General features: G+C 43.5%; 1 protein-coding gene across 3 annotated transcripts in view; it reads left to right on the top strand.

The window, feature by feature from the left end:
• LOC110520074 (cordon-bleu protein-like 1) overlaps window positions 1-26,867 on the top strand; it is a 53,563-nt gene that overhangs the window by 2,669 nt on the left and 24,027 nt on the right. The window contains exon 3 of one of the 3 annotated variants that reach the window (XM_021597102.3): window positions 3,773-3,829. The exons of the other annotated variants lie outside the window; for them this stretch is intronic. Coding sequence (XP_021452777.3) covers window positions 3,773-3,829 — 57 coding nt within the window. The remainder of the gene's footprint in view (window positions 1-3,772; window positions 3,830-26,867) is intronic. 3 annotated transcript variants of the gene reach the window in all.

The following is a 26,867-nucleotide window of genomic DNA, read 5'->3' as shown; positions in this document are numbered from 1 at the left end:
TCCTCTGCTCCAGAGTCCAATGGCGGCAAGCTTCACACCATTCCCACCAACCCTTAGCATTGTGCATGGTAATCTTAGGCTTGTGTGCGGCTGCTCTGCCTTGGAAACCAATTTCATGAAGCTCCCAACAAAACGTTCTTGTGCTGACATTGCTTCCAGAGACAGTTTGAAACTTGATAGTGAGTGTTGCAACCGAGGACAGAGGATTTTTATGTGCTACAAGCTTCAGCGCTCGGTGGTCCCGTGCGCTTGTGTGGCCTACCACTTCGTGGCTAAGCTGTTGTTGCTCCGAGACGTTTCCACTTCACAATAACAACATTTACAGTTGCCCAGGGCAGAAATTTGACGGACTGACTTGTTGGAAAGGTGGCATCCTATGACGGTGCCACGTTGAAAGTCACTGAGCTCTTTAGTAAGGCCATTCTACTGCCAATGTTTGTCTATGGAGATTGCATGGCCATGTGCTCGATTTTATACACCTGTTAGTAACTGGTGTGGCTGGGCCTAGATTAAATCTAGTTCTGCTTGGCCATTGGGAAAGTAAGGTTCTCCCATCTCCACAGAGGAGCTCTGTCAGAGTGAACATTGGGTTCTTGAACTCTGGAGGCCCTTCTCCCCCGATTGCTCAGTTTGGCAGGGTGGCAAGCTCTAGGAAGAGTCTTGGTGGTTCCAAATCTCTTCCATTTAAGAATGATTGAGGTCACTGTTGTCTTGGGGACCTTCAATGCTGTAGAAATGTTTTGGTACCCTTCCCCAGATCTGTTTTTCAACACAATCCTGTCTCGGAGCTCTACGGACAATTCTTTCGACTTCATGGCCTGGTTTCTGCTCTGACATGCACTGTCAACTGTGGGACCTTATATAGACAGGTGTGTGCCTTTCCAAATCATGTCCAATCAATTAAATTTACCTCAGGTGGACTCCAGTCAAGTTATAGAATAGTTATAGGTATTATCTGTAGATTGAGGGATTTTTTAAAATGTAATACATTTTACAATAAGGCTGTACCGTAACATAATGTGGAAAAGGTCGAGAGGTCTGAATACTTTCCGAATCGCATCGCGCACCAGCGACTCCTGTGGCGAGCCGGGCACAGTGCGCGTGTAACAGTATAACAGTATATTAGACCGTCCCCTCGCCCATACCCGGGCGCGAACCAGGGACCCTCTGCACACATCAACAACAGTCACCCACGAAGCATCGTTACCCATCGCTCCACAAAAGCCGCGGCCCTTGCAGAGCAAGGGGAACCACTACTTCAAGGTCTCAGAGCAAGTCACCGATTGAAACGCTATTTAGCGCGCACCACCGCTAACTAGCTAGCAGTTTCACATCCATTACACGCACTAACCAAGGTTGCCAGGTCCACAGTGTTTCCTCCGACACATTGGTGTGGCTGGCTTCCGGGTTGGATGCGCGCTGTGTTAAGAAGCAGTGCGGCTTGGTTGGGTTGTGTATCGGAGGACACTTTCAACCTTCGTCTCTCCCGAGCCCGTACGGGAGTTGTAGCAATGAGACAAGATGGTAGCTACTAACAATTGGATACCACAAAATTGGGGAGAAAAAGGGGGAGAAACAAAACAAAACAACAAAACAAACAATACGATATTAAACATTTTAACAGCCTTTTAAGCATTATAGTACAGTTAAACACACACATGGATGCAGCGGCCTATGGCACTGGTTCGAATCCAGGCTGTATCACATTCGGCCGGGATTGGGAGTCCCATATGGTGGTGCACAATTGGCCCCATGTCGTCCATGTCGTCCGGGTTTGGCCGGGGTAGGTTGTCATTGTAAATAAGAATTTGTTCTTATCTGACTTGCCTAGTCAAATAAAGGTTACACACGCACCACACTGACCAAAAAGTTATTTTGTTGGCATTTACGTATGTTCTCATTACCAGTAAAACATAATCAAAACCTATTTATTTCACTTACTTGCTGTGCTGTTTTGTTGTTCATTTGTTCAGTCATTTCATTCTCAACCAGGATTTATATGGAACGCCGTTTGGGTCTTTGCATGTCAAAAAAAGATACACGTCAAATAACACTATTTGACGTGTCAAATAAGCATGTGTGACCAATCATGACCTGAATATGACTGCACGTTCATACATTTTTTTGACGTAGTTATTACACATTGATTACACATTGATCACTCGTATTTCATATGTCACAACGATTCATCGATACGTATGCTTGATGCTGGTAAAGTTGTCTCGCGCACCTACTGTGCTTGTCATTAAAAAAAAAACTAGCTAGCTCATGGATGCAAACAATGTTCTTCCCCAAACAAATAGCAAAACGACATCTGTTTCAGTAGCTATAGTTAGCCAGCTAACTATATAGCTAGGTGTCATCTAAAATAACCTTCATTTATAAGAAGGTTCTTATTTGAGTAATGGTGGTCAGACCCATCTATGTGAAGCTAGCCTTGGACTTTGTGGTTAGCCTTCAAAATAAAAGTATGTCATTGACAGTGATGCAAATGCATACAAATAATAGAATTATGCCATAATTGAATAGATCATGCTAAACGAGGTTGGAATGTTATTTCAAATCAACAAAATAAAATGTATTAATTTGACAATCTGTTGAAATCCACACAATGTATTATACTTTAGAATTGGGGGCATACTTATTTCACAGTACATCCTTACCTATGGATTGTGGATCAATGAGATGGGTTATCAGTCTACTCAGTGACACCCAGAGAACATTAGCATCGTAGCTCTTATTGTGGGACTCTGAAACAACTGTGAATTGAGCCACATTTATTGTCAACCTACGTGTTGAATACTATTCCCAAGGAAAAACAATAACACATGGATGTTTTGGAGTCTGATAACTCTGAGGAGCGAAAAAAAAAAAAAGGAAAAAATATCTTGGGTATTGAGTAGCGTGTTACTCCATTTCATTGATCCCCAATCCTTAGGTAAAGCTGTACAATGCAATATGAATCTCTATACACACAATCGGCTGACTGGGGAGGTGATTTCACACAGTCACAGTACAATGCTAATATTTGCGTAAACTCTTCACAGTTGTGTTCTGTGGGTGTCACCGAGTAGACTGATACCCCATTTCATTGCTTCACCCTCCAACCTTGTTTAACATTATCTAGTCTAAATATGGCATGATTCCACCAATTTGTAACCTTCTCCATCACTTTCAAAGAGGTACTTTTATTTTGAAGGCAAACCGCAAATTCCACTATTGTGCCTAATTCTTATTGTGGCTAGCTTCACAACACATTACCCGGTCAGGTAGAGCCTCACTAGACTGATGAAGCCAGCTGGCTGCTTATAACGTTAGCTTTGGGCAACAGGGTTAAGTAGCTGGCTAGCTATTTATTTTCATGAACTGAAGTTCATGTTTAAATAGGCAACAATAAGTGGCTACCTAGCTAATACAAGGATCCCTAAATCATTGCTAAGAATAGTGAGAATGACTGCAGTTTCTTCTTATATCGGTTACCTTACTTACTACCTTACTAAGAAGTCGAGGAGAGTTAACTTATCTAGCTAAGGTAACAAGCTAGGGAACTACATTTGCTTATTGAAACTAAAATCTAGTTCGCTAGCTTTCATAATTTGCTAGCTAGACCTTCCAAAGAAAATCTATGTAAATAGCCAGCTGCTATCTGGCAATGTGATTTGTAACTTTGCAAGCTACGTTAGCTACAGCCTACCGGACGGTATCTAACCGTTAGCCTCTGCGGTAGTTAGTTAGCTAGCTAACGTGACTGGCCTATGTGTTCTATTTACAGTGTCCAATCTCAACATCTGCACCGGCATCAACGTCAAGCTCAGCACCAGGAACTAGTGTAAGTCACCTTGACTCCATGAGCAAATAAATATACTGGAGCTAGGCATAAACATGGTCTGTGTCTTGTTGTCATAGTTGGTGTGTTTATAAGTAGGTTTCAACTTCTACTGTAGTTTTCTCTGTATTATGGATGGTGGTTTCAACTTCTACTGTAGTTTTCTCTGTATTATGGAGGGTGGTTTCAACTTCTACTGTAGTTTTCTCTGTATTATGGAGGGTTAGTTGATTTGTTTATGTAAAGCTTGAAGTACAACATTTAAGAAAAGCTGAGTTATTAGTAAAGAGGGGATGGTGTGGGCGACTGACGTGTTTGTGAAGGTTAGTATACATTATCTATTGACACGAGGGGGATGGGTGGATATAGTACTGTACCTTGTTTGAGTGTGTATTGATGGGGACAAAGTAGTCTTGGATGAAAGCTTTCAGCCGAGAACAACCTCGAGCTCAACGTCATCTGACTTGGAAGAGGAAAAGACTGCATATGACTGGCAAGAGCCAAATTGTGTAGTCTGTGAGTCTAATTTCATGGAGCTCATGAAGTTCTGCCAGACCAGCTGCCATTGCCCAACACAAGACAAGGTTCACCAGCTGAAGAACATTCAGGATCTTGCCTGGAACATTCCAGCTGCATCAGAAACCATGGATCAATTCATTGTGGTATTCATGAAACGTATTTGGAAGTAACTTGCTACACTCTTACTGCTAAAACAAATGATGCAGGGAGTTGGTGTATCATTTCAACTTTAATTTGTTGGTACGTAAATATGTTTCAATAAAACAGATTGGTTTGTCAATGTAGGAAATAAGTAGACATTGCTTGAATTCACGACAATGTTTATTTGCGCTGGAGACCTAGGTGAGTTTACACAGTTGTATGTCGGAACAGTTATGGCAATGTATGACATGTAATATATATATATATATATATATATATATATATTTATATATATATATATATATATTTTACAACACCTATAATAAGTACTACAGTTCTACAAAGGGAATACTTGCATATGGTGTTTTTGGGGACAGCAGTGAGTTCACTTTGACACAAGGGGAGATTGTTGTTATGGGACCATTCATATTGAGTCATCAACTTCTTTGTATTCATTGTGTGGGGGATACATTGCTTGAATAGCCCCAACAGCACAAGCAGGCAAGGGGATTTGATGTCCTCTCTGCCTAGCTTCTCCCCACATAGAACAAACTCCAAAAATAATCTGTAGACCATCAAGCAGTTTTGTCTGTAAGAGAATGACAAAAACACTATTTGACTTTCATGGGTAATGGTTGTGTACTGTCTTTCTAATGTAACAGCACAATGCAGAATATTGAATATTTCACAGACACAAGCTAGCTAGCTACAAGACACAGGTGTAGTTACTCAAAGACTAATATGAGTCATAAAGCCAAAGTCATTCCTTTACTCTTCATCATCATCAAAACATTTCTCCAGTTTTGCTCCCAGTGGAAAAAACACTGCGTCTAGCTAGCTATAACGTTAGGCTGCAGTAAGATTTAGGTATAGCAAACAAAGCTAGCAAGCTTATCATGGCTAGGTTGTCTTGTAGTGCTACTAGCAATCCCCGTCACGGCTGAATAGATCACAAAATTGTACTGTACTGAACAACACTGCCTTGTGTAAAAAAAGAGAGCTGATATTACTAGCTAGCTATCGACAGCAAAACAACTTACTTGTTTGCCATTTGCCCTCTTAGTCCAGCTGGTCTAAATAGTGTCTAGCAGTGAAGTTTCCATTTAATATCTACTAAAACAAAATTTGTCACCGCAGCATCTGTTTGAAATGACATCTGGTCTCATTTTGAAATTCTTCACTTGGCAACTTAGCATTTATATGAATAGAGCTGCACATACAGGCCTACAGTATACAGTAAAGGAATGTAGGAGGAGGATGTCTAGATTTTCTGACAGTTTTGTAATTTTATAGGTGACATTCCTCGCTCCATACCAGCGTTTCTCAAAATTGGTCCTCAAGGGGCGTACGTTTTGGTTTCTGCCTTAACACTGCACAGTTGATTCAAATGAAATGAGTGTTAGGGCAAAAACCAAAACGTACACCCCTTGGGGTCCCAGGGACCGAGTTGATCTATGCTCACAGCTATGTAAAGCCTGCGCTGATAATGGGACACACCTTTAACCATGATCTCACATGGCATGCTTCTCTTGGGGTGGAGCCGAGTGTGGAATTGGTTAAGGTATTGTGACTCCCCACAGCTGTTTCCAGACATTTTGGCAGTCCAAGGGCACAGCTGCACTTTTGAATTTAATGATGAAAGCTATGGTGAGAGGGATGGGCCAAATTCTACAACCGATAGATATGAGGAAACTATAGCTGCAAGCTGAAATCATTGGGGTCCAAGTCAAAACACTGCCCTATAACCTTATTTTATGTGTTATAGTGCCAAAATGTAGCATACTGGCAACCGTACAACTCTAATATGAGCTACTGAACACCCATGTTTTTCCATGGTAAAAGTTATAGTTATTTGAGGCAAACTTGTTCCTTGTGGAGAGGACCTTGTGAAACCAATACCACAATTTAAAATCCAAGTTTGCCATTTCAACTACTGTGATGTTAATTAATTGTAAAAATATTATCGGAGACCTAATCCTTTTATACTCCTGCAAAGTTTCAACTCCGAACAGAAGAACTATTATGGAAATAGTTGGGCCTCTACAATATGTGACAGTGTTCTCATTTGTCAGGGTCTAGGCTTGTGATTTCCTCACTGGGTGCAGTTAAAGTGGAAAAAAGCTGCTTATGTAAGGTAAGATGATGATTCAGCAGAGAGAAAACCAGCAGAGTTCTAGTATTCTTTCCCCTTGAAACTTTCCTGAGGGATAAAAGGCTCTCTGTACAGCCAGGAATAGACTACCCAATTGGACCAGGAACTAGCTTGCACCTTTACCACCAAACACTTCACTAAACTCTGAAAGCCAATAGAGGATGACATTTATATCATTCACTCACAAATGTGACAATCTAATATGAAAATGAACACATTTCTTAATACATTTTCATTGCACAACTTTTCAATATTTAATGATATGTTTTGCGCAATGATTATACGTTTGTGCAATGATGATGATTATATGTTTGTGCAATGTCACATAACCGATGATGCTGTTTGATAGATTCAATACTGCAGATAAAGATATCGCACCGTGTTGAGTGACTTGTCACCGATATCTCAGGCCTTGTTGTAGTTTCTGTGAAGAGGTCAGTGGCATTCCAACAGGGACCCACACCACTCTTAGCAACCACCACATTAAATGCAATGGAGAGGTGGAATCACTGAATTTGGTCAGTATGAAAACTTGGGGGGGGGGGGGGGGGTGTAATTGAGACCTTAAGACAAGCTTGTATTTACTAACCTCGTCATTTCTTGGGAATACAAAGGTTTTTTATGTCTGGTGGACGGTATGCTTTATGCCTCACAGGCCTAAAACAGACCGTGGCCATCATCCAGAGAACGGGGAATAATGGGTCGTCTTTGTTTTGTGCAGTTGAAGCCAACGCACTGACCGTAAATACCACTGAATTCTTATTACTGGAGTTGTACTGGGTTGTACACACAACCAGTCAACATTATGCTCAAATTGCCCCAAATTAATTGGAAGGCTATTATAGGATTTTATGTGCTCAGTTATAATGTCAGATAGCGCTAAATCCACACAGATTCCTCACAATATAGTGCTGTGCAAATGGGGTTATTATAATGTCTCTAGAATACATGTACACTGCTAGAACGCAAATAGTCAAGACTGTGTATGAAGTCTTGGCCCGTGCTTTGTTTTCTGTTGTGCACTCTTCTGACACATAAACAGTTGGAAGCCACCTACCTTCCACCCCCATAACAGAGTGTTTTCTGTTAAGGTCTGAAAAAGAGTATGTGAAGCAAATCTCTAGATCATTTCCTTGTTTTCCATGCCATATATTGAATAGGTCACAGCAGCATGCATTTAGCAGCCAGATAGCCTAATAGTTTTTTTTAAATGGTAAGAATATATATTCTTCATAAGGAATAGCGTATTCATACGTTATCTTATTGCACTGTGGCAAATTTCATATTTTTTTTAAATATTTAATCTGTGTCTTTTACTTGGAAAACTGTAATCACAAAACAAGATCATAGTTATGTTTCCATATAAAGTATGAAGCTCTTGGTCCCTTGATGACTTTTTGGAAGCACCAGTGCATGTGATGAGCATCAGGGGAGACCGCAGAGCAACAGTCTGCTGCTTCTTTGATAAACACTTCAGTGTAGACAATGCAGCATTGTCTCAAAAGAATGAATGCAGTGTGATATAAGTATGACTCAAGGGGAAATACTCTCTTCTCCAGTACTGCTCATCCCAGACTAGGGTTGAATGCCTGGAACCCGGTTACCGGGATTTACCACTCCCTTTTCCGCCGAGATAAATAACTGAGTGAAACTGGCAATTATAATCAATTATTTATATGAACAGCATATCATGAAGTGGAAGTGTTAAATGATATGCGATCTGGCTTGTCTATGGCCTCTGGATGATGAATCATCAATGCTCAGGATGGGGACAGACAGCCCATCTCAGTATGGAGTGCAGTTCACAATGCATGTAGACCTATCATCTCATCATGGTAACTTTTTTTCTTGTGACAGGTAGGCCTACATTTGCTGCAGCATAGTCTATGCTACAGTAATATAAAGACCGAATGCGCGTCTAATTTACCCATCGCCATCTGGCTTTCGGGGGTCACCATATTTTTTTAATTGTAAAGATGTTTTTATTTATTGGTGCAAACAGCCTATCACTTGAATATGGTTGCTTTAAATCAGTGGATGTGCGAGCACTCTGTCTTTCTCAACTGTCTCAACATCCAAAATAGATAATCCTGTTCTAGATTTATACAGGTGAAGTCAGAAGTTTACATACACTTAGATTGGCAAGTCAGTTAGGACATCTACTTTGTGCATGACACAAGTCATTTTTCCAACAATTGTTTACAGACAGATTATTTCACTTATAATTCACTGTGTTACAATTCCAGTGGGTCAGAAGTTTACATACACTAAGTTGACTGTGGCTTTGAAAATTCCAGAAAATGATGTCATGGCTTTAGAAGCTTCTGATCGGCTAATTGACATCATTTGAGTCAATTGGAGGTGTACCTGTGGATGCATTTCAAGGCCTACTTTCAAACTCAGTGCCTCTTTGCTTGACATCATGGGAAACTCAAAAGAAATCAGCTAAGACCTCAGAAAATAAGTGTTAGACCTCTGGTTCATCCTTGGGAGCAATTTTCAAACACCTGAAGGTACCACGTTCCTCTGTACAAACAATAGTACGTGAGTATAAACACCATGGGACCAAGCGGCCATCATACCGCTCAGGAAGGAGACGCGTTCTGTCTCCTAGAGATGAACGTACTTTGGGGCGAAAAGTGCAAATGAATCTCAGAACAGCAACAAAGGACCCTGTGAAGATACTGGAGGAAACGGGTACAAAAGTATCTATATTCACAGTAAAACAAGTCCTAAATCAACATAACCTGAAAGGCCGCTCAGCAAGGAAGAAGCCACTGCTCCAAAACCGCCATAGAAAAACCAGACTACGGTTTGCAACTGCTCATGGGGACAAAGATGAAACAAAAATAGAACTGTTTGGCTATAATGGCCATCGTTATGTTTGGAGGAAAAAGGGGGAGGCTTCTAGCCTTCTAGCACCATCCAAACTGTAACGCACGGGGGTGGCAGCATCATGTTGTGGGGGCACTTTGCTGCAGGAGGGACTGGTGCACTTCACAAAATAGATGGCATCATTAGGCATTAAAATTATGTTGATATATTGAAGAAACATCTCACGACATCAGTCAGGAAGTTAAAGCTTGGTCGCAAATGGGTCTTCCAAATGGACAATGACCCCAAGCATACTTCCAAAGTTGTGGCAAAATGGCTTAAGGACAACAAAGTCAAGGTATTGGAGTGGCCATCACAAAGCTCTGACCTCAACCCTATAGAAAATGAGTGGGCAGAACTGAAAAAGCATGTGCGAGCAAGGAGGCCTACAAACCTGACTCAGTTACACCAGCTCTGTCAGGTGGAATGGGCCAAAATTCACCCAGCTTATTTTGGGAAGCTTGTGGAATGCTACCCAAAACGTGTGACCGAAGTTTAAATTGTTTAAGGCAATGCTACCAAATACTAATTGAGCGTATGTAAATGTCATGCCCTGACCTTAGACATCCTTTTTATGTCTCTATTTGGTTTGGTCAGGGTGTGATTTGGAGTGGGTATTCTATGTTCTATTATTTGCATTTCTATGTTTGGCCGGGTAGGGTTCTCAATCAGGGACAGCTGTCTATTGTTGTCTCTGATTGAGAACCATACTTAGGTAGCCCTTTCCCACCTGTCGTTGTGGGAAGTTATCTTTGTTCGGGGCACTAGAGCCCTGTTAAGCTTTACAGTCGTTTCATTATTTCTTGTTTTGTTGGTGTCATTATATCAAATAAAAAGATATATACGCTCACCACTCTGCACCTTGGTCATTTCCTAACGACGGCCGTGACAGTAAACTTCTGACCCACATGTGATGACAGAAATAAAAGCTGAAATAAATCATTCTCTCTACTATTATTCTGACATTTCACATTCTTAAAATGAAGTGGTGATCCTAACTGACCTAAGACAGGGAATTTTTACTAGGATTAAATGTCAGGAATTGTGAAAACTGAGTTTAAATGTATTTGGCAAAGGTGTATGTAAACTTCTGACTTCAACTGTATATAGGCCTATATACAGTGGGGCAAAAAAGTATTTAGTCAGCCACCAATTGTGCAAGTTCTCCCACTTAAAAAGATGAGGCCTGTAATTTTCATCATAGGTACACTTCAATTATGACAGACAAAATGAGGGGAAAAAAATCCAGAAAATCATATTGTAGGATTTTTAATGCATTTATTTACAAATGATGGTGGAAAATAAGCATTTGGTCAATAACAAAACTTTATCTCAATACTTTGTTATATACGCTTTGTTGGCAATGACAGAGGTCAAACGTTTTCTGTAAGTCTTCAAGGTTTTCACACACTGTTGCTGGTATTTTGGCCCATTCCTCCATGCAGATCTCCTCTAGAGCAGTGATGTTTTTGGGCTGTTGCTGGGCAACACAGACTTTCAACTCCCTCCAAAGATTTTCTGTGGGGTTGAGATCTGGAGACTGGCTAGGCCACTCCAGGACCTTGAAATGCTTCTCACGAAGCCACTCCTTCGTTGCCCGGGCGGTGTGTTTGGGATCATTGTCATGCTGAAAGACCCAGCCACGTTTCATCTTCAATGCCCTTGCTGATGGAAGGAGGTTTTCACTCAAAATCACACGATACATGGCACCATTCATTCTTTCCTTTACATGGATCAGTCGTCCTTGTCATGTACTGTCATGTTGTGTCTTGTCTCTGTCCTTTCCCTTCACCCTGTCTCCCTCTGCTGGTCGTTGTTAGGTTACCTTTTCTCCCCCGCTTTCCCCCAGCTGTTCCTTGTCTCCTCTGACTACCCATTCACCCCGTTTCCCACCTGTTCCCTTTTTCCCTCTGATTAGGTCCCTATATCTCTCTCTGTTTCTGTTCCTGTCCTTGTCGGATTCTTGTTTGTTGTGTTTCATGCCTGAGCCAGACTATCGTCATGTTTGCTGTAACCTTGTCCTGTCCTGTCGGAATCTGCCGGTCTATCTGAGCCTACCTATGTTTGGTTATTAAAGAAGCTCTGTTTAAGTTAGTTCGCTTTTGGGTCCTCATTCACTCACCATAACAGAAGAATCCGACCAAGAATGGACCCAGCGACTTCGGATCCTCTCCACTCAGCCGTCGGGATCCAGGGAGCGATGCTAGGCAGACACGAGCAGGAAGTGTCTGCTGCTCGACATGCCGTTGAGACCCTGGCCACCCAAGTCTCCAACCTCACAGAACAGGTTCACCATCTCCGCCTCGATCCACCGGCCACTTCCAGGGCTTTCGAATCTCCGGAGCCCAGAATCAATAACCCGCCGTGTTACTCTGGGGAGCCCACTGAATGCCGTTCGTTCCTCACCCAGTGTGATATTGTGTTTTCTCTCCAGCCCAACACTTACTCCAGGAGCACTGCTCGTGTCGCCTACGTCATATCTCTCCTTATTGGACGGGCTCGTGAGTGGGGCACGGCAATCTGGGAGGCAAGGGCTGAGTGTACTAACCAGTATCAGGACTTTAAGGAGGAGATGATACGGGTTTTTGATCGATCTGTTTTTGGGGAGGAGGCTTCCAGGGCCCTGTCTTCCCTATGTCAAGGCAATCGATCCATAACAGACTACTCTATTGAGTTTCGCACTCTTGCTGTCTCCAGTGGCTGGAACGAGCCGGCCTTGCTCGCTCGTCTTCTGGAGGGTTTCCGCGCAGAGGTAAAGGATGAGATTCTCTCCCGGGAGGTTCCTTCCAGCGTGGATTCCTTGATTGAACTCGCTATTCGCATTGAGCGACGGGTTGATCTTCGTCACCGAGCTCGTGGAAAGGAGCTCGCGCTCTCCGTCGCCTCCCTCTCCGCATCACTACCATCTTCCTCTGCCGGCTCGGGTGCTGAGCCCATGCAGCTGGGAGGTATCCGCATCTCGACTAAGGAGAGGGAACGGAGAATCACCAACCGCCTCTGTCTCTATTGCGGTTCCGCTGGTCATTTTGTCACTTCATGTCCAGTAAAAGGCCAGAGCTCGTCAGTAAGCGGAGGGCTACTGGTGAGCGCTACTACTCCTGTCTCTCCTTCAAGATCCTGCACTACCTTGTCGGTCCATCTACGCTGGACCGGTTCGTCAGCTTCCTGCAGTGCCTTAATAGACTCTGGGGCGGAGGGCTGTTTTATGGACGAGACCTGGGCTCGGGAACATGACATTCCTCTCAGACAGTTAAAGGAGCCCACGGCCTTGTTCGCCCTGGATGGTAGTCCTCTCCCCAGGATTCAGCGTGAGACGCTACCTTTAACCCTCACTGTTTCTGGTAATCATAGTGAAACCATTTCTTTTTTAATTTTTCGTTCACCTTTTACACCTGTTGTTTTGGGCCATCCCTGGCTAGTTTGTCATAATCCTTCCATTAATTGGTCTAGTAATTCTATCCTCTCCTGGAACGTCTCTTGTCATGTGAAATGTTTAATGTCTGCTATCCCTCCTGTTTCCTCTGTCTCTTCTTCACAGGAGGAGCCTGGTGATTTGACAGGGGTGCCGGAGGAATATCACGATCTGCGCACGGTGTTCAGTCGGTCCAGGGCCACCTCTCTTCCTCCACACCGGTCGTATGATTGTAGTATTGATCTCCTTCCGGGAACCACCCCCCCCCGGGGTAGACTATACTCTCTGTCGGCTCCCGAACGTAAGGCTCTCGAAGATTATTTGTCTGTAGCTCTTGACGCCGGTACCATAGTCCCCTCCTCCTCTCCCGCCGGAGCGGGGTTTTTTTTTGTCAAGAAGAAGGACGGGTCTCTGCGCCCCTGCATAGATTATCGAGGGCTGAATGACATAACAGTGAAGAATCGTTATCCGCTTCCTCTTATGTCTTCAGCCTTCGAGATCCTGCAGGGAGCCAGGTTTTTCACTAAGTTGGACCTTCGTAACGCTTACCATCTCGTGCGCATCAGGGAGGGGGACGAGTGGAAGACGGCGTTTAACACTCCGTTAGGGCACTTTGAATACCGGGTTCTTCCTTTCGGCCTCGCTAACGCTCCAGCTGTCTTTCAGGCATTAGTCAATGATGTCCTGAGAGACATGCTGAACATCTTTGTTTTCGTTTACCTTGACGATATCCTGATTTTTTCACCGTCACTCCAGATTCATGTTCAGCACGTTCGACGTGTCCTCCAGCGCCTTTTAGAGAATTGTCTTTTTGTGAAGGCTGAGAAGTGCACTTTTCATGCCTCCTCCGTCACATTTCTCGGTTCTGTTATTTCCGCTGAAGGCATTAAGATGGATCCCGCTAAGGTCCAAGCTGTCATTGATTGGCCCGTCCCTAAGTCACGCGTCGAGCTGCAGCGCTTTCTCGGCTTCGCAAACTTCTATCGTCGTTTCATCCGTAATTTCGGTCAGGTGGCAGCTCCTCTCACAGCCCTTACTTCTGTCAAGACGTGCTTTAAGTGGTCCGTTTCCGCCCAGGGAGCTTTTGATCTCCTCAAGAATCGTTTTACATCCGCTCCTATCCTTGTTACACCTGACGTCTCTAGACAGTTCGTTGTCGAGGTTGACGCGTCAGAGGTGGGCGTGGGAGCCATCCTTTCTCAGCGCTCCCTCTCTGACGACAAGGTCCACCCATGCGCGTATTTTTCTCATCGCCTGTCGCCGTCGGAACGTAACTATGATGTGGGTAACCGCGAACTGCTCGCCATCCGGTTAGCCCTAGGCGAATGGCGACAGTGGTTGGAGGGGGCGACCGTTCCTTTTGTCGTTTGGACTGACCATAGGAACCTTGAGTACATCCGTTCTGCCAAACGACTTAATGCGCGTCAGGCGCGTTGGGCGCTGTTTTTCGCTCGTTTCGAGTTCGTGATTTCTTATCGTCCGGGCTCTAAGAACACCAAGCCTGATGCTTTGTCTCGTCTCTTCAGTTCTTCAGTAGCCTCCACTGACCCCGAGGGGATTCTCCCTGAGGGGCGTGTTGTCGGGTTGACTGTCTGGGGAATTGAGAGGCAGGTAAAACAAGCGCTCACTCACACTCCGTCGCCGCGCGCTTGTCCTAGGAACCTTCTTTTCGTTCCCGTTCCTACTCGTCTGGCCGTTCTTCAGTGGGCTCACTCTGCCAAGTTAGCCGGCCACCCTGGCGTTCGGGGTACGCTTGCTTCCATTCGCCAGCGTTTTTGGTGGCCCACCCGGGAGCATGACACGCGTCGTTTTGTGGCTGCTTGTTCGGTCTGCGCGCAGACTAAGTCCGGTAACTCTCCTCCTGCCGGCCGTCTCAGGCCGCTTCCTATTCCCTCTCGACCGTGGTCTCACATCGCCTTAGATTTTGTCACCGGACTGCCTTCGTCAGCGGGGAAGACTGTTATTCTTACGGTTGTCGATAGGTTCTCTAAGGCGGCTCATTTCATTCCCCTTGCTAAGCTTCCTTCTGCTAAAGAGACGGCACAAATCATCATCGAGAATGTTTTCAGAATTCATGGCCTTCCGTCAGACGTCGTTTCGGACAGAGGTCCGCAATTCACGTCTCAATTTTGGAGGGAGTTTTGCCGTTTGATTGGGGCTTCCGTCAGTCTCTCTTCCGGCTTTCACCCCCAGTCTAACGGTCAAGCAGAACGGGCCAATCAGACTATTGGTCGCATCTTACGCAGTCTTTCTTTTCGTAACCCTGCGTCTTGGTCAGAACAGCTCCCCTGGGCAGAATACGCCCACAACTCGCTTCCTTCGTCTGCGACCGGGCTATCTCCTTTTCAGAGTAGCCTCGGGTACCAGCCTCCGCTGTTCTCATCTCAGTTCGCCGAGTCCAGCGTCCCCTCCGCTCAGGCTTTTGTCCAACGTTGCGAGCGCACCTGGAAGAGGGTCAGGTCTGCACTTTGCCGTTATAGGACGCAGACTGTGAGGGCTGCTAATAAGCGTAGAACTAAGAGTCCTAGATATTGTCGCGGTCAGAGAGTTTGGCTCTCCACTCAGAACCTTCCCCTTAAGACGGCTTCTCGCAAGTTGACCCCGCGGTTCATTGGTCCGTTCCGTATTTCTCGGGTCATTAATCCTGTCGCAGTTCGACTTCTTCTTCCGCGATACCTTCGTCGCGTCCACCCGGTCTTCCATGTCTCCTGCATCAAGCCCGTCCTTCGCGCCCCCGCTCGTCTTCCCCCCCCCCCCCCCCATCCTTGTCGAGGGCGCACCCATCTACAGGGTCCGTAGAATTTTGGACATGCGTCCTCGGGGCCGTGGTCACCAGTACCTCGTAGATTGGGAAGGGTACGGTCCTGAGGAGAGGAGTTGGGTTCCCTCTCGGGACGTGCTGGACCGTGCGCTGATCGAGGATTTCCTCCGTTGCCGCCAGGTTTCCTCCTCGAGTGCGCCAGGAGGCGCTCGGTGAGTGGGGGGGTACTGTCATGTACTGTCATGTTGTGTCTTGTCTCTGTCCTTTCCCTTCACCCTGTCTCCCTCTGCTGGTCGTTGTTAGGTTACCTTTTCTCCCCCGCTTTCCCCCAGCTGTTCCTTGTCTCCTCTGACTACCCATTCACCCCGTTTCCCACCTGTTCCCTTTTTCCCTCTGATTAGGTCCCTATATCTCTCTCTGTTTCTGTTCCTGTCCTTGTCGGATTCTTGTTTGTTGTGTTTCATGCCTGAGCCAGACTATCGTCATGTTTGCTGTAACCTTGTCCTGTCCTGTCGGAATCTGCCGGTCTATCTGAGCCTACCTATGTTTGGTTATTAAAGAAGCTCTGTTTAAGTTAGTTCGCTTTTGGGTCCTCATTCACTCACCATAACAGTCCTGGACCCTTTGCAGAAAAACAGCCCCAAAGCATGATGTTTCCACCCCCATGCTTCACAGTGGGTATGGTGTTCTTTGGATGCAACTCAGCATTCTTTGTCCTCCAAACACGACTAGTTGAGTTTTTACCAAAAAATAATATTTTGGTTTCATCTGACCATATGACATTCTCCCAATCTTCTTGTGGATCATCCAAATGCTCTCTAGCAAACTTCAGACGGGCCTGGACATGTACTGGCTTAAGCAGGGGGACACGTCTGGCACTGCAGGATTTGAGTCCCTGGCGGCGTAGTGTGTTACTGATTGTCCCAGCTCTCTGCAGGTCATTCACTAGGTCCCCCCGTGTAGTTCTGGGATTTTTGCTCACCGTTCTTGTGATCATTTTGAGCCCACGGGATGAGATCTCGCGTGGAGCCCCAGATCGAGGGAGATTATCAGTGGTCTTGTATGTCTTCCATTTCCTAATAATTGATCCCACAGTTGATTTCTTCAAACCAAGCTGCTTACCTATTGCAGATTCAGTCTTCCCAGCCTGGTGCAGGTCTACAATTTTGTTTCTGGTGTCCTTTGACAGCTCTTTGGTCTTGGCCATAGTGGAGTTTGGAGTGTGACTGTTTGAGGTTGTGGACAGTTGTCTTTTATACTGATAACAAGTTCAAACAGGCGACATTAATACAGGTAACGAGTGGAGGACAGCCTCTTAAAGAAGAAGTTACAGGTCTGAGAGCCAGAAATCTTGCTTTTTTTGTAGGTGACCAAATACTTATTTTCCACCATAATTTGCTAATAAATTCATTAAAAATCCTACAATGTGATTTTTCTGGATTTTTTTTCTTCTCATTTTGTCTGTCATAGTTGAAGTGTACCTATGATGAAAATTACAGGCCTCTCATCTTTTTAAGTCGGAGAACTTGCACAATTGGTGGCTGACTAAATACTTTTTTGCCCCACTGTATAGATGTCCTAGCCTACCTCTTTCAGGTAATACATTCAATGCAGTATTAACCTTTATATTTAGCTAATTTAATGATGGGTTATGCATAATAAGCTTCTAACTTACAGCCTCTGTCTCTTGCGCAAAATGCACACACCTGTGCTCTGCTAGCCTCTCTCAAACACTCCTTAGCTCTTGGAATCCCATGCAGGAAAAGCTAGAATAGGTTGCAGAACATTATATATTTTTTTGTATTTCTTATAGCGATAGACTTTGAAGAGGGACACAAGCTCTTGTTTGCTGAATGTTAAATACAGCAGCCAATAGAACTCACGCGTAGTTTGAAAGAAGAGCGAACCCGCGATGGCGAGAGGCTATAGCAGTTATTTATTTAGACTCATAACCAGTCAATTTTAGTGAAGAGATGTGAAAGCCCCTTTTTTTAAATTAAAATCAAATTCACTAGCCTATACGCATGTACCTGAATCGCATGTTCTCTCCCTGCTTTTTAATTGAACGATGTGAGTAATTCCAGTCAGTATAATACAGTATTATACAGTACAGTAATACAGTTCACACGCAAAAGATTAGCCTACTGGAGCTATTAATTTATTTACCCAAGAGAGCTTATAGCTAGCTACATCTATTGGCTTTTATAATTTTCTCTTCTGCACAATGTGGAGTAGCTTACATCATATACACCATATATACAAAAGTATGTGGACACCCTTCGAATTAGTGGATTTAGCTATATCAGCCACACCCGTTGCTGACGGATGTATAAAATTGAGCACACAGCCATGCAATCTCCATAGACAAACATTGGCAGTGGAATGGCCCGTACTGAAGACTTCTGTGACTTTCAATGTGGCACCGTCATAGAATGCCACCTTTCCAACAAGTCAGTTCGTCAAATTTCTGCCCTACTAGAACTGCCCCGGTAAACTGTAAGTGCTGCTATTGTGAAGTGGAAATGTCTAGGAGCAACAAAGGTTCACAGAAGGGGACCGCCGAGTGTTTAAGAGTGTAGTGCGTAAAAATCATCGGTCCTTGGTTGCAACACTCACTACCGAGTTCCTAACCGCCTCTGGAAGCAACATCAGCACAATAACTGTTCTTAGCAGGATTTTCTTGAAATGGGTTTCCTTGGCCGAGCATCCCACACAAGCCTAAGATCACCCATGCACAATGCCAAGAGTCGGCTAGAGTAGTGTAAAGCTCGCCGCCATTGGACCCTGGAGCATTAGAAACGCGTTCTCTGGAGTGATGTATCACACTTTATCATTTGGCAGTCCGGCAGACAAATCTGGGTTTGGCGGAAGCCAGGAGAACGCTACCTGCCCGACTGCATAGTGCCAACTAAAGTTTGGTGGAGAAGAAATATTGGTCTGGGGCTGTTTTTCATGGTTCGGGCTAGGCCCCTTAGTTCCAGTGAAGGGAAATCTTAATGCTACAGTATATAATGACATTCTAGATGATTCTGTGCTTCCAACTTTGTGGCAACAGCATGGGGAAGGCCCTTTCCTGTTTCAGCATGATAATTCCTCCATGCACAAAGTGAGGTCCATACAAAAATAGTTTGAGATTGGTGTGGAAGAACATGACTGGACTGCACAGAGCCCTGACCTCAACCCCATCTAACAAATTGGAACGTGCCAGGCCTAATCACCCAACTAACATCAGTGCCGACCTCACTAATGCTCTTGTGGCTGAATGGAAGCAAGTCCCTGCAGCAATGGTCCAACATCTAGTGCAAAGCCTTCCCAGAGGAGTGGGAGGATGTTATAGCAGCAAATGGGGTACCAACTCCATATTAATGCCCATGATTTTGGAATGAGATGTTCGACGAGCAGGTGTTCATGTACTTTTGGTCACGTGGTGTTGGTCATGTAGTGTATGTTTGTGTGTACTACAAACTGCCACCCTTTTGGCAATGTATTGTAGTTAGTCTGGGTAGTTATTTCTTAACTATTTTAACTAACAGCATTGACCCGTTCTGCACTAACTCTTTTGACTCATCACATAAGCTGCTGCTGTTATCTATCCTGTTGCCTAGAAACTTTATGCCTACCTACAGTGCATTTGGAAAGTAGTCAGACTCCTTTTTCCATATTTTGTTACCTTACAGCCTCATTCTAAAATGTATTAAATGTTTTTTCCTCCCTCATCAATCTACACACAATACCCCATAATGACAAAGCAAAAACAGTTTTTTAGAAATGTTAAAACTGAAATATGACACTTACATAAGTATTCAGACCCTTTACTCAGTACTTTGTTGAAGCACGTTTGGCAGCGATTACAGCCTTGAGTCTTCTTGGGTATGACGCTACAAGCTTGGCACACCGGTATTTGGGGAGTTTCTCCCATTCTTCTCTGCAGATCCTCTAAAGCTCTGTCGGGTTAGCTGGGGAGCGTTGCTGCACAGCTATTTTCAGGTATTTCCAGAGATGTTAGATCGGGTTTAAGTCAGGGCTTTGGCTGGGCCACTCAAGGACATTCAGAGACTTGTCCCAAAGCACTCCTGTGTTGTCTTGGCTGTGTACTTAGGGTCACTGTCCCGTTGGAGGGTGAACTTTCATCAGGTCCTTAGTGCTCTGGAGCAGGTTTTCATCAAGGATCTCTCTGCACTTTGCTCCATTCATCTATCCCTCGATCCTGACTAGTCTCCGAGTCACTGCCGCTGAAAAACATCCCCACAGCGTGATGCTACCACCACCATGCTTCACCGTAGTGATGGTGCCAGCTTTCCTCCAGTAGTGATGCTTGGCATTCAGGCCAAAGAGTCCAATCTTGGTTTCATTAGCCCAGAGAATCTTGTTTCTCATGGGCTGAGAGTCTATCATATGCCTTTTGCTGAGGACTGGCCTCCATCTGGCCACTCTACCATAAAGGCCTGATTGGTAAGTGCTGCAGAGATGGTTGTCCTTTTGGAAGGTTCTCCCCTTTCCACAGAGGAGCTCTGTCAGAGTGACGATCGGGTTCTTGGTCACCTCCCTGACCAAGGCTCTTCTCCCCCATATTGCTCAGTTTGGCCGGGTGGCCAGCTGTAGGAAGAGTCTTGGTGGTTCCAAACTTCTTTCATTTAAGAATGATGGAGGCCAGTGTGTTCTTGGGGACCTTCAATGCTGCAGAAATGTTTTGGTTCCCCTTCCCAGATCTGTGCCTCGACACAATCCTGTCTCGGAGCTCTACGGACAATTCCTTCGACCTCATGGCTTGGTTTTTGCTCTGACATGCACTGTCAACTGTGAGACCTCATATAGACAGGTGTGTGCCTTTCCAAAGCATGTACAATCAATTAAATTCACACGTGGACCCCCAATCAAGTTGTAGATACGTCTCAAGGATGATCAATGGAAAGAAGATGGACCTGAGGTCAATTTCGAGTCTCATTTCAAAGGGTCTGAATACTTATGTAAATAAGGTATTTCTAAAAACCTGATTTCTCTTTGTCATTATTGGACATTGTATGTAGATTGATGAGGATTTTTTTTTTATCTAACCAATTTTAGAATAAGGCTGTGTCTTTGGCTATGCCGGAGTAAGTGATATGACATGCTATTCTATAAAATAATTTATCCGTAATTAATATCGCCTGATTGAGCTAAACATGTAAATGTAATTAACTAGAGAGTCGGGCACCACAAAATAATATTTATAGAGCTGTTATATTCCGAATAAACTCTTAAAGACCTAGTAATATTTTACATCAATAGCAGTCAACATTAATCTTCGTCTTACTTCAGTCTCATAATCTAAAAGTTGTAAATTATTGGTTATCTGCAAGAACCCTGGTTAACAATTTGAATCAGCAATAGAAAATTGGGTTTAATTATTTATTTACTAAATACCTAACTAGTACCTAAATACCTTATGATTAATTGTGTGTATGTGAATTCACACAGAATTCACATACACACAATTAATCATAACTTGATTACAAATTACGTCATAAAGGAAAACGTCCCTAGCGGGCGGAACAGATGTCACAGCTTGTTACACAAAAGAAAAGGGGCTGGGTTTGAGTGAAGGAGCGGGAGACTGAGGAACAAAGGGAAGAAGCTGGGCTATCGTAAATACAGTATCTCATGCATTCTAAATTACCGCCCATTTGGAAAAGGAAAATGCAATAAATATTTACTCTGAGCTGCGCTTCAGTAGGTTGGTGGTAGATGGAAGACCATGTTGCCAAACCGAGTCCTCTGTCCTTTGAAGAATGTCTCTGGTGGTCACTTGGATAAATTGTAGTAACGTCGTTGTGTGGTAGATGGGATACTCTGTCTGTTCCTTCCTAACCTGCGTTTGCAGCTGCGGTCGCTAACTCAACAACTAGAAGGTATCACTTCTGTTGTGAATAAGAGTTCAAAGTTCATACCATTCCCAACCAAAGCTCATGCTGATGTTGGCTTCGTTCTGTAGTTATTATCTGAACCATTCTGACATAGGACCGTCATCCTACTTCATCGGAACAGGAAGTTCTATTGTCGTCAAGGCTTTATATAGGAAGCGAGAAGAGGGCGTGTTTGAAAAGTTTTATAGCCCATGTCCCTTCACAGAGGCGGGCCACTGAGTGAGCAGCCCTAACTTATGAAAACCCACATCTCACATTTTAGAAGCTAAAATGAGATTTCATCCCATCACAAATAATTTCATATTCAAACATTTAAATTGAACAACAATTCCATGTGAATCCGATAACTGATGTGTAGACTTTCCACTGTAGAGTTTATGTCATCTTATCATTGATGAGACTGTCTGATGACAACCGAACTGACATCATATTCATTAAGTACCACTGCATATGTTCAATTGTTCAGATTACAAGAATATAGTTCATTTCCCCCCCACCTACTGATGTTCCCAGAATCTCTATGTTAACCGAGTTTTTATTTTATTTTAAATGTAACCTCAGTAGAGAGAGGAAAAAGGGGGGAAGAGGTATTTATGACTGTCATAAACCTATCCCCCAGGCCAACATCATGACATCTGTAACAAAACAAAATGTGTAAAAAGTCAAGGGGTCTGAATACTTTCCAAATGTACTGTATATTTACATATCTACCTCAATTACCTGGTACCCCTGCACATCGACTCTGTACTGTTACTCCGTGTCTATAGCCAAGTTATCATTACTCATTTTATATTTATTCCTTGTGTTATTACTTTTCTACTATTTCACCATTGGTCTACACCTGTTGTTTATGAAGCTTGTGACAAAATACAGTTTGATTTGATTTTTATGTCCTCACAGAAAGGACAAACTTGTTCCTCCCACTCAGTGCCGTACACATATTATTACAGTCAGCCGATGCTTATGTTGTGTATCTAATGGATTTAAATACCCTTAAATAGCTCCTAATTCCACCTCTTATCAAGCCAAAAGCAATGGATTTAAACATACACTTGGACTGGAACACATTACTTGTTGTTCTCCTATCTTAATGCTTGGCAGATGTTTACCCTGTCTTGACTGTGCCAAGGCCAATTTCGAAATGAATTTGTCACTTGCCAAATACAACCGGTGTAGATCTTACCGTGAAATGCTTACTTACAAACCCTTAACCACCAATGCAGTTTTAATAAAATATTTTACTAAATAAAGTTTAAAAAAGTCATACAATAAAATAACAATAACAAGGCTATATACAGGTTAGTCTAAATAATGGAGGTAATATGTACATGTAGGAAGGAGTAAAATGACTATGCATAGATGATAAACAGCACGTAGCAGCAGTGTAAAAAGTCCAAATAGTCCAGGTAGCCATTTGATTAATTGATTAGCAGTCTTATGGCTTGGTGTTAGAAGATGTTCAGGAGCCCTTTGGACCTAGACTTGGCGCACTGGTACCGCTTGCCTTGCGGTAGTAGAGAGAACAGTCTATAACTTGGGTGGCTGGAGTCTTTGACCATTTTTGAGGCCTTCCTCTGACACCGCCTAGTATAGAGGACCTGGATGGCAGGAAGCTTGGCCCCAGTGATGTACTGGGCCGTATACACTACCCTCTGTAGCACCCTACGGTCAGATGCTGAGCAGTTGCCATACCAGGCGGTGATGCAACCGGTCAGAATGTTCTCGATGGTGTAGCTGTAGCACTTTGTGAGGATCTTGCCTGTACTGAGAATGTTCTGCAGAAGCTCATTTGACCTCTGAAATTCGGTGTGGGGGTAAAAGTGGGGAGAGAACCAGTCAGACTAGGTTGATCTCTTCTGTGACCTGCGCTGGGTGATTTTCATGGTTCAAGGATCAAGGATCACCCAGAATCTTTTCAAATTACATTGATTGACTGACTGGCTGACTTACTTACTATCAGCTGGAGTCTCAGTGGTAGTAAGAAGGAAAGAAAGTACTATTAAACATTTTTATGTGTGCGTCTCATGGGACCTAGCTATTCCCTTTATAGTGCACTACTTTTGACCAGGGCTATGGCCAAAAGTGGTGTACTAAAGTAAATAAGTTGCCATTTGGGATGGTCCAATGTTACTGAAGTGAAATAAGGTGATTTCGTAAGAGAGGGTTATTACAGTACATACTGTATATTAACGCTTAGCCAACCTGAAGTTATTAATACCCCCGAGACACTTATCAGTTGTCTAAATAAGGGTGTGAAATTTGCCAAGCGAGTTTGAAGCCTGCATAGGAACATGTTATGGGAAAGTGGTTTTGTTTAGCCTAAAATAATAAAGGATACACATAGGAAGTGGGGAGTTTTCATAGAGTTGCTCTTTTTTTTCTTCTTCTTATCTCTATCCATCCGTCCCACACAGCTCCTGGAGTATTGGCCTTTCCAGACCTTCTCTAAACAGCTTGTGTTTACTGTGAGTGACCTCTTACCAAATTACCAGCTGTGTCCCCGGGCCCTGTGTTTTGTCGTTCCACAGGGATTACCCCCCTCTCTCCAACCCCACCCCCATCCTGTCACACGAATCCCCACCCACTACTACCTCCAACCACAAGTTGTCCCCTTATCATCTGATATGGGATTTCTGTTAGATATAGGACAAACTCAAAAGACAAAAAAATATACTATTTACAGAGGAAGTACACCAAACAATCTATTTTGAGTAGACAACAACCTGTTTGTTGCCCTTACACTTGGAGCATGAACTGAGTGGCACTTGATCGTTGTACTGTATCAAGCACTTAGATTTGTTATTTTAAGTGAAAGAGAACCTGTGAAAGTGACATGCACAGTACATAGTATGGCAGAGGGTGCAGGGAAAGACCTGATGTTGTTAAACTTCAAATGATCTGTCGCTCTCATTGTAAGATGTAGGACATTTACAGGAGCTTTGATCTGGCGCTCTCATTGTGAGATGTAGGACATTTACAGGAGCTTTGATCTGGCGCTCTCATTGTGAGATGTAGGACATTTACAGGAGCTTTGATCTGGCGCTCTCATTGTAAGATGTAGGACATTTATAGGAGCTTTGATCTGGTGCTTTCATTGTGAAATGTAGGACATTTACATGAGCCATTGTACGCTTACTACCCAAGATCAAACTGCTTTTGGTCACAAATATATTTAATAAGCAGATGGTGACCTCTTGTATATATTTGTATAATTTAGACAACAAAATACAGCTCTGGACACTTCAAGTACTCTGTAATAGACCGTAAACTGCCGCATCTGTGCCCTGCTTTTCAATTAGAGTTTCAGTTTTCATGTTTCAACCTGTATGCCATTCCTGGAATTATTAAGTATTATGGGAACTGAAAAAAAGTTGATATGGATGTCAGTCTGTTTTGTGAAATCTGACACCAACATACTGTAGATATTGGTGCTTTAAATATGAAAATATGTCACGTTCTGACCTTAGTTCCTTTGTTTTGTCTTTGTTTTAGTATGGTCAGGGCGTGAGTTGGGGTGGGAAATCTATGTTCATTTTTCTATAATTTGGGATTTCTGTGTTTGGCCTGGTATGGTTCTCAGTCAGAGGCAGCTGTCAATCGTTGTCCCTGATTGAGAACCATACTTAGGTAGCCTGGTTTCACCTTTTGAGTTGTGGGTGATTTCTTTCCATTTCAGTGTTTGCACCATTCGGGACTGTTTCGGTTTTCATTTTGTTTGTCTTGTTCTTTTGTATTCTGTATTCATTCTCATTAAATTACATTATGGATACATACCACGCTGCATTTTGGTCCTCCGATCCTTCCTACTACTGCTCCTCAGAAGAGGAAGAAGAAAGCCGTTACAATATATCGTTCTGAGTTTAGCTTGCCTATTGTTACCTTTTCTCATATGCAAGCTGCTGGGGAGAGTAATAAGTGCTGACAGGCTCCATAATTAACACTCATTATTACATCACCGGCCTGTACAGCAGTGTTCATTTTGGCACTCTTAAAGATTTAGTCTAGTCTTAGTCGTTTGGACCAGAATGTCATTAAATCTTAGTCACATATTGCCATTTGACTAATGATTAGCCTAGTTATACGAAAACAGTGGGCCATTTTAGTCAACTTTTTTGTCACATCACACTTGTTTTGCCTCATTGTATTGCCTCATTTATCCTATAGTAAACATGTGCACAAACATACATAGCCGTGTCCTACACACATATTTTGCTGCATAATATCTTATTCTCTTCTCAACAGCAGAAATATGACAAACATGTATAAGAATATCTAAGAATTATCTGGCCATGTAAATTACTAATTCAGTCTACATAAATATTGCACGTACAAAACAAAGACTCACACAAGCGCAGGGGGGGACTAGAAGGGGGAACTAGCACAATATCACCAGATGCTGCCGCAAAGTATTGGCAAAATAGTATGGGTTGCACCTCCATCACTCGGTCACGGTATTGCCATTGTTCCACAGACACCGCAGCCACATTGATGTCCAAAAAAAGAACGGGGGCTAATGACTGTTTCTTCCAGGCAGTAGTCTGTCACCAGACCTCACTTCAAAATCGAGTCTCAAGTCCCCTGTGCTCGAGTCCGAGTCACCAATGGTCGAGTCACGAGTCTCTATGGCTGAAGTCCTAGTCCAAGTGCTCAAGTCTGAGTCACTGTGTCCACATTAACCAAAAATAAAGTCATTTACCCAGTCAGATATAGTGTAGTGGCAAGATGAATTTGGTCAATAAATTGTTTGCTTTTCCTTTCTGTGCCACCAAGTGTTTACTTCTAGGTTACTGGTAATGTTACCAGGACCACGGTCCGTTGCAAAATCTTCTCAAACGTTCCAGATAGAAATTCCATTAATGGAGCCAACGTTATTCCTTATTCAACATGTCAGAGAGGCATGTTTGTTCTACATAGAATACTCTATCTGAACATACCAAAACGTTGCGTCCTGCTGAATGTGCCCCAGGTTGTTAGCTATAACTACAGTGCGTTCGGGAATATATTCAGACCCCTTGACTTTTTCCACATTTTGTTACGTTACAGCCTTATTCTAAAAGGAATTAAATATTTTTCCCCCTCATCAATCTACACACAATACCGCAATGACAAAGCAAAAACAGATATTTAGACATTTTTGCAAATGTATAAAAAATACAAAACTGAAATTACATTTACATAAGTATTCAGACCCTTTACTCAGTACTTTGTTGAATCACCTTTGGCAGTGATTAAAGCCTCCCGTCTTCTTGGGTTTGACGCTACAAGCTTGGCACATCTGT

Source organism: Oncorhynchus mykiss, chromosome 3, assembly GCF_057628025.1.
Source record: "Oncorhynchus mykiss isolate SJ-2025 chromosome 3, ASM5762802v1, whole genome shotgun sequence".
Classification (NCBI taxonomy): domain Eukaryota; kingdom Metazoa; phylum Chordata; class Actinopteri; order Salmoniformes; family Salmonidae; genus Oncorhynchus; species Oncorhynchus mykiss.
Note: the sequence above shows the minus strand (reverse complement) of the source record. Positions and strands in the feature narration are given on the sequence as shown.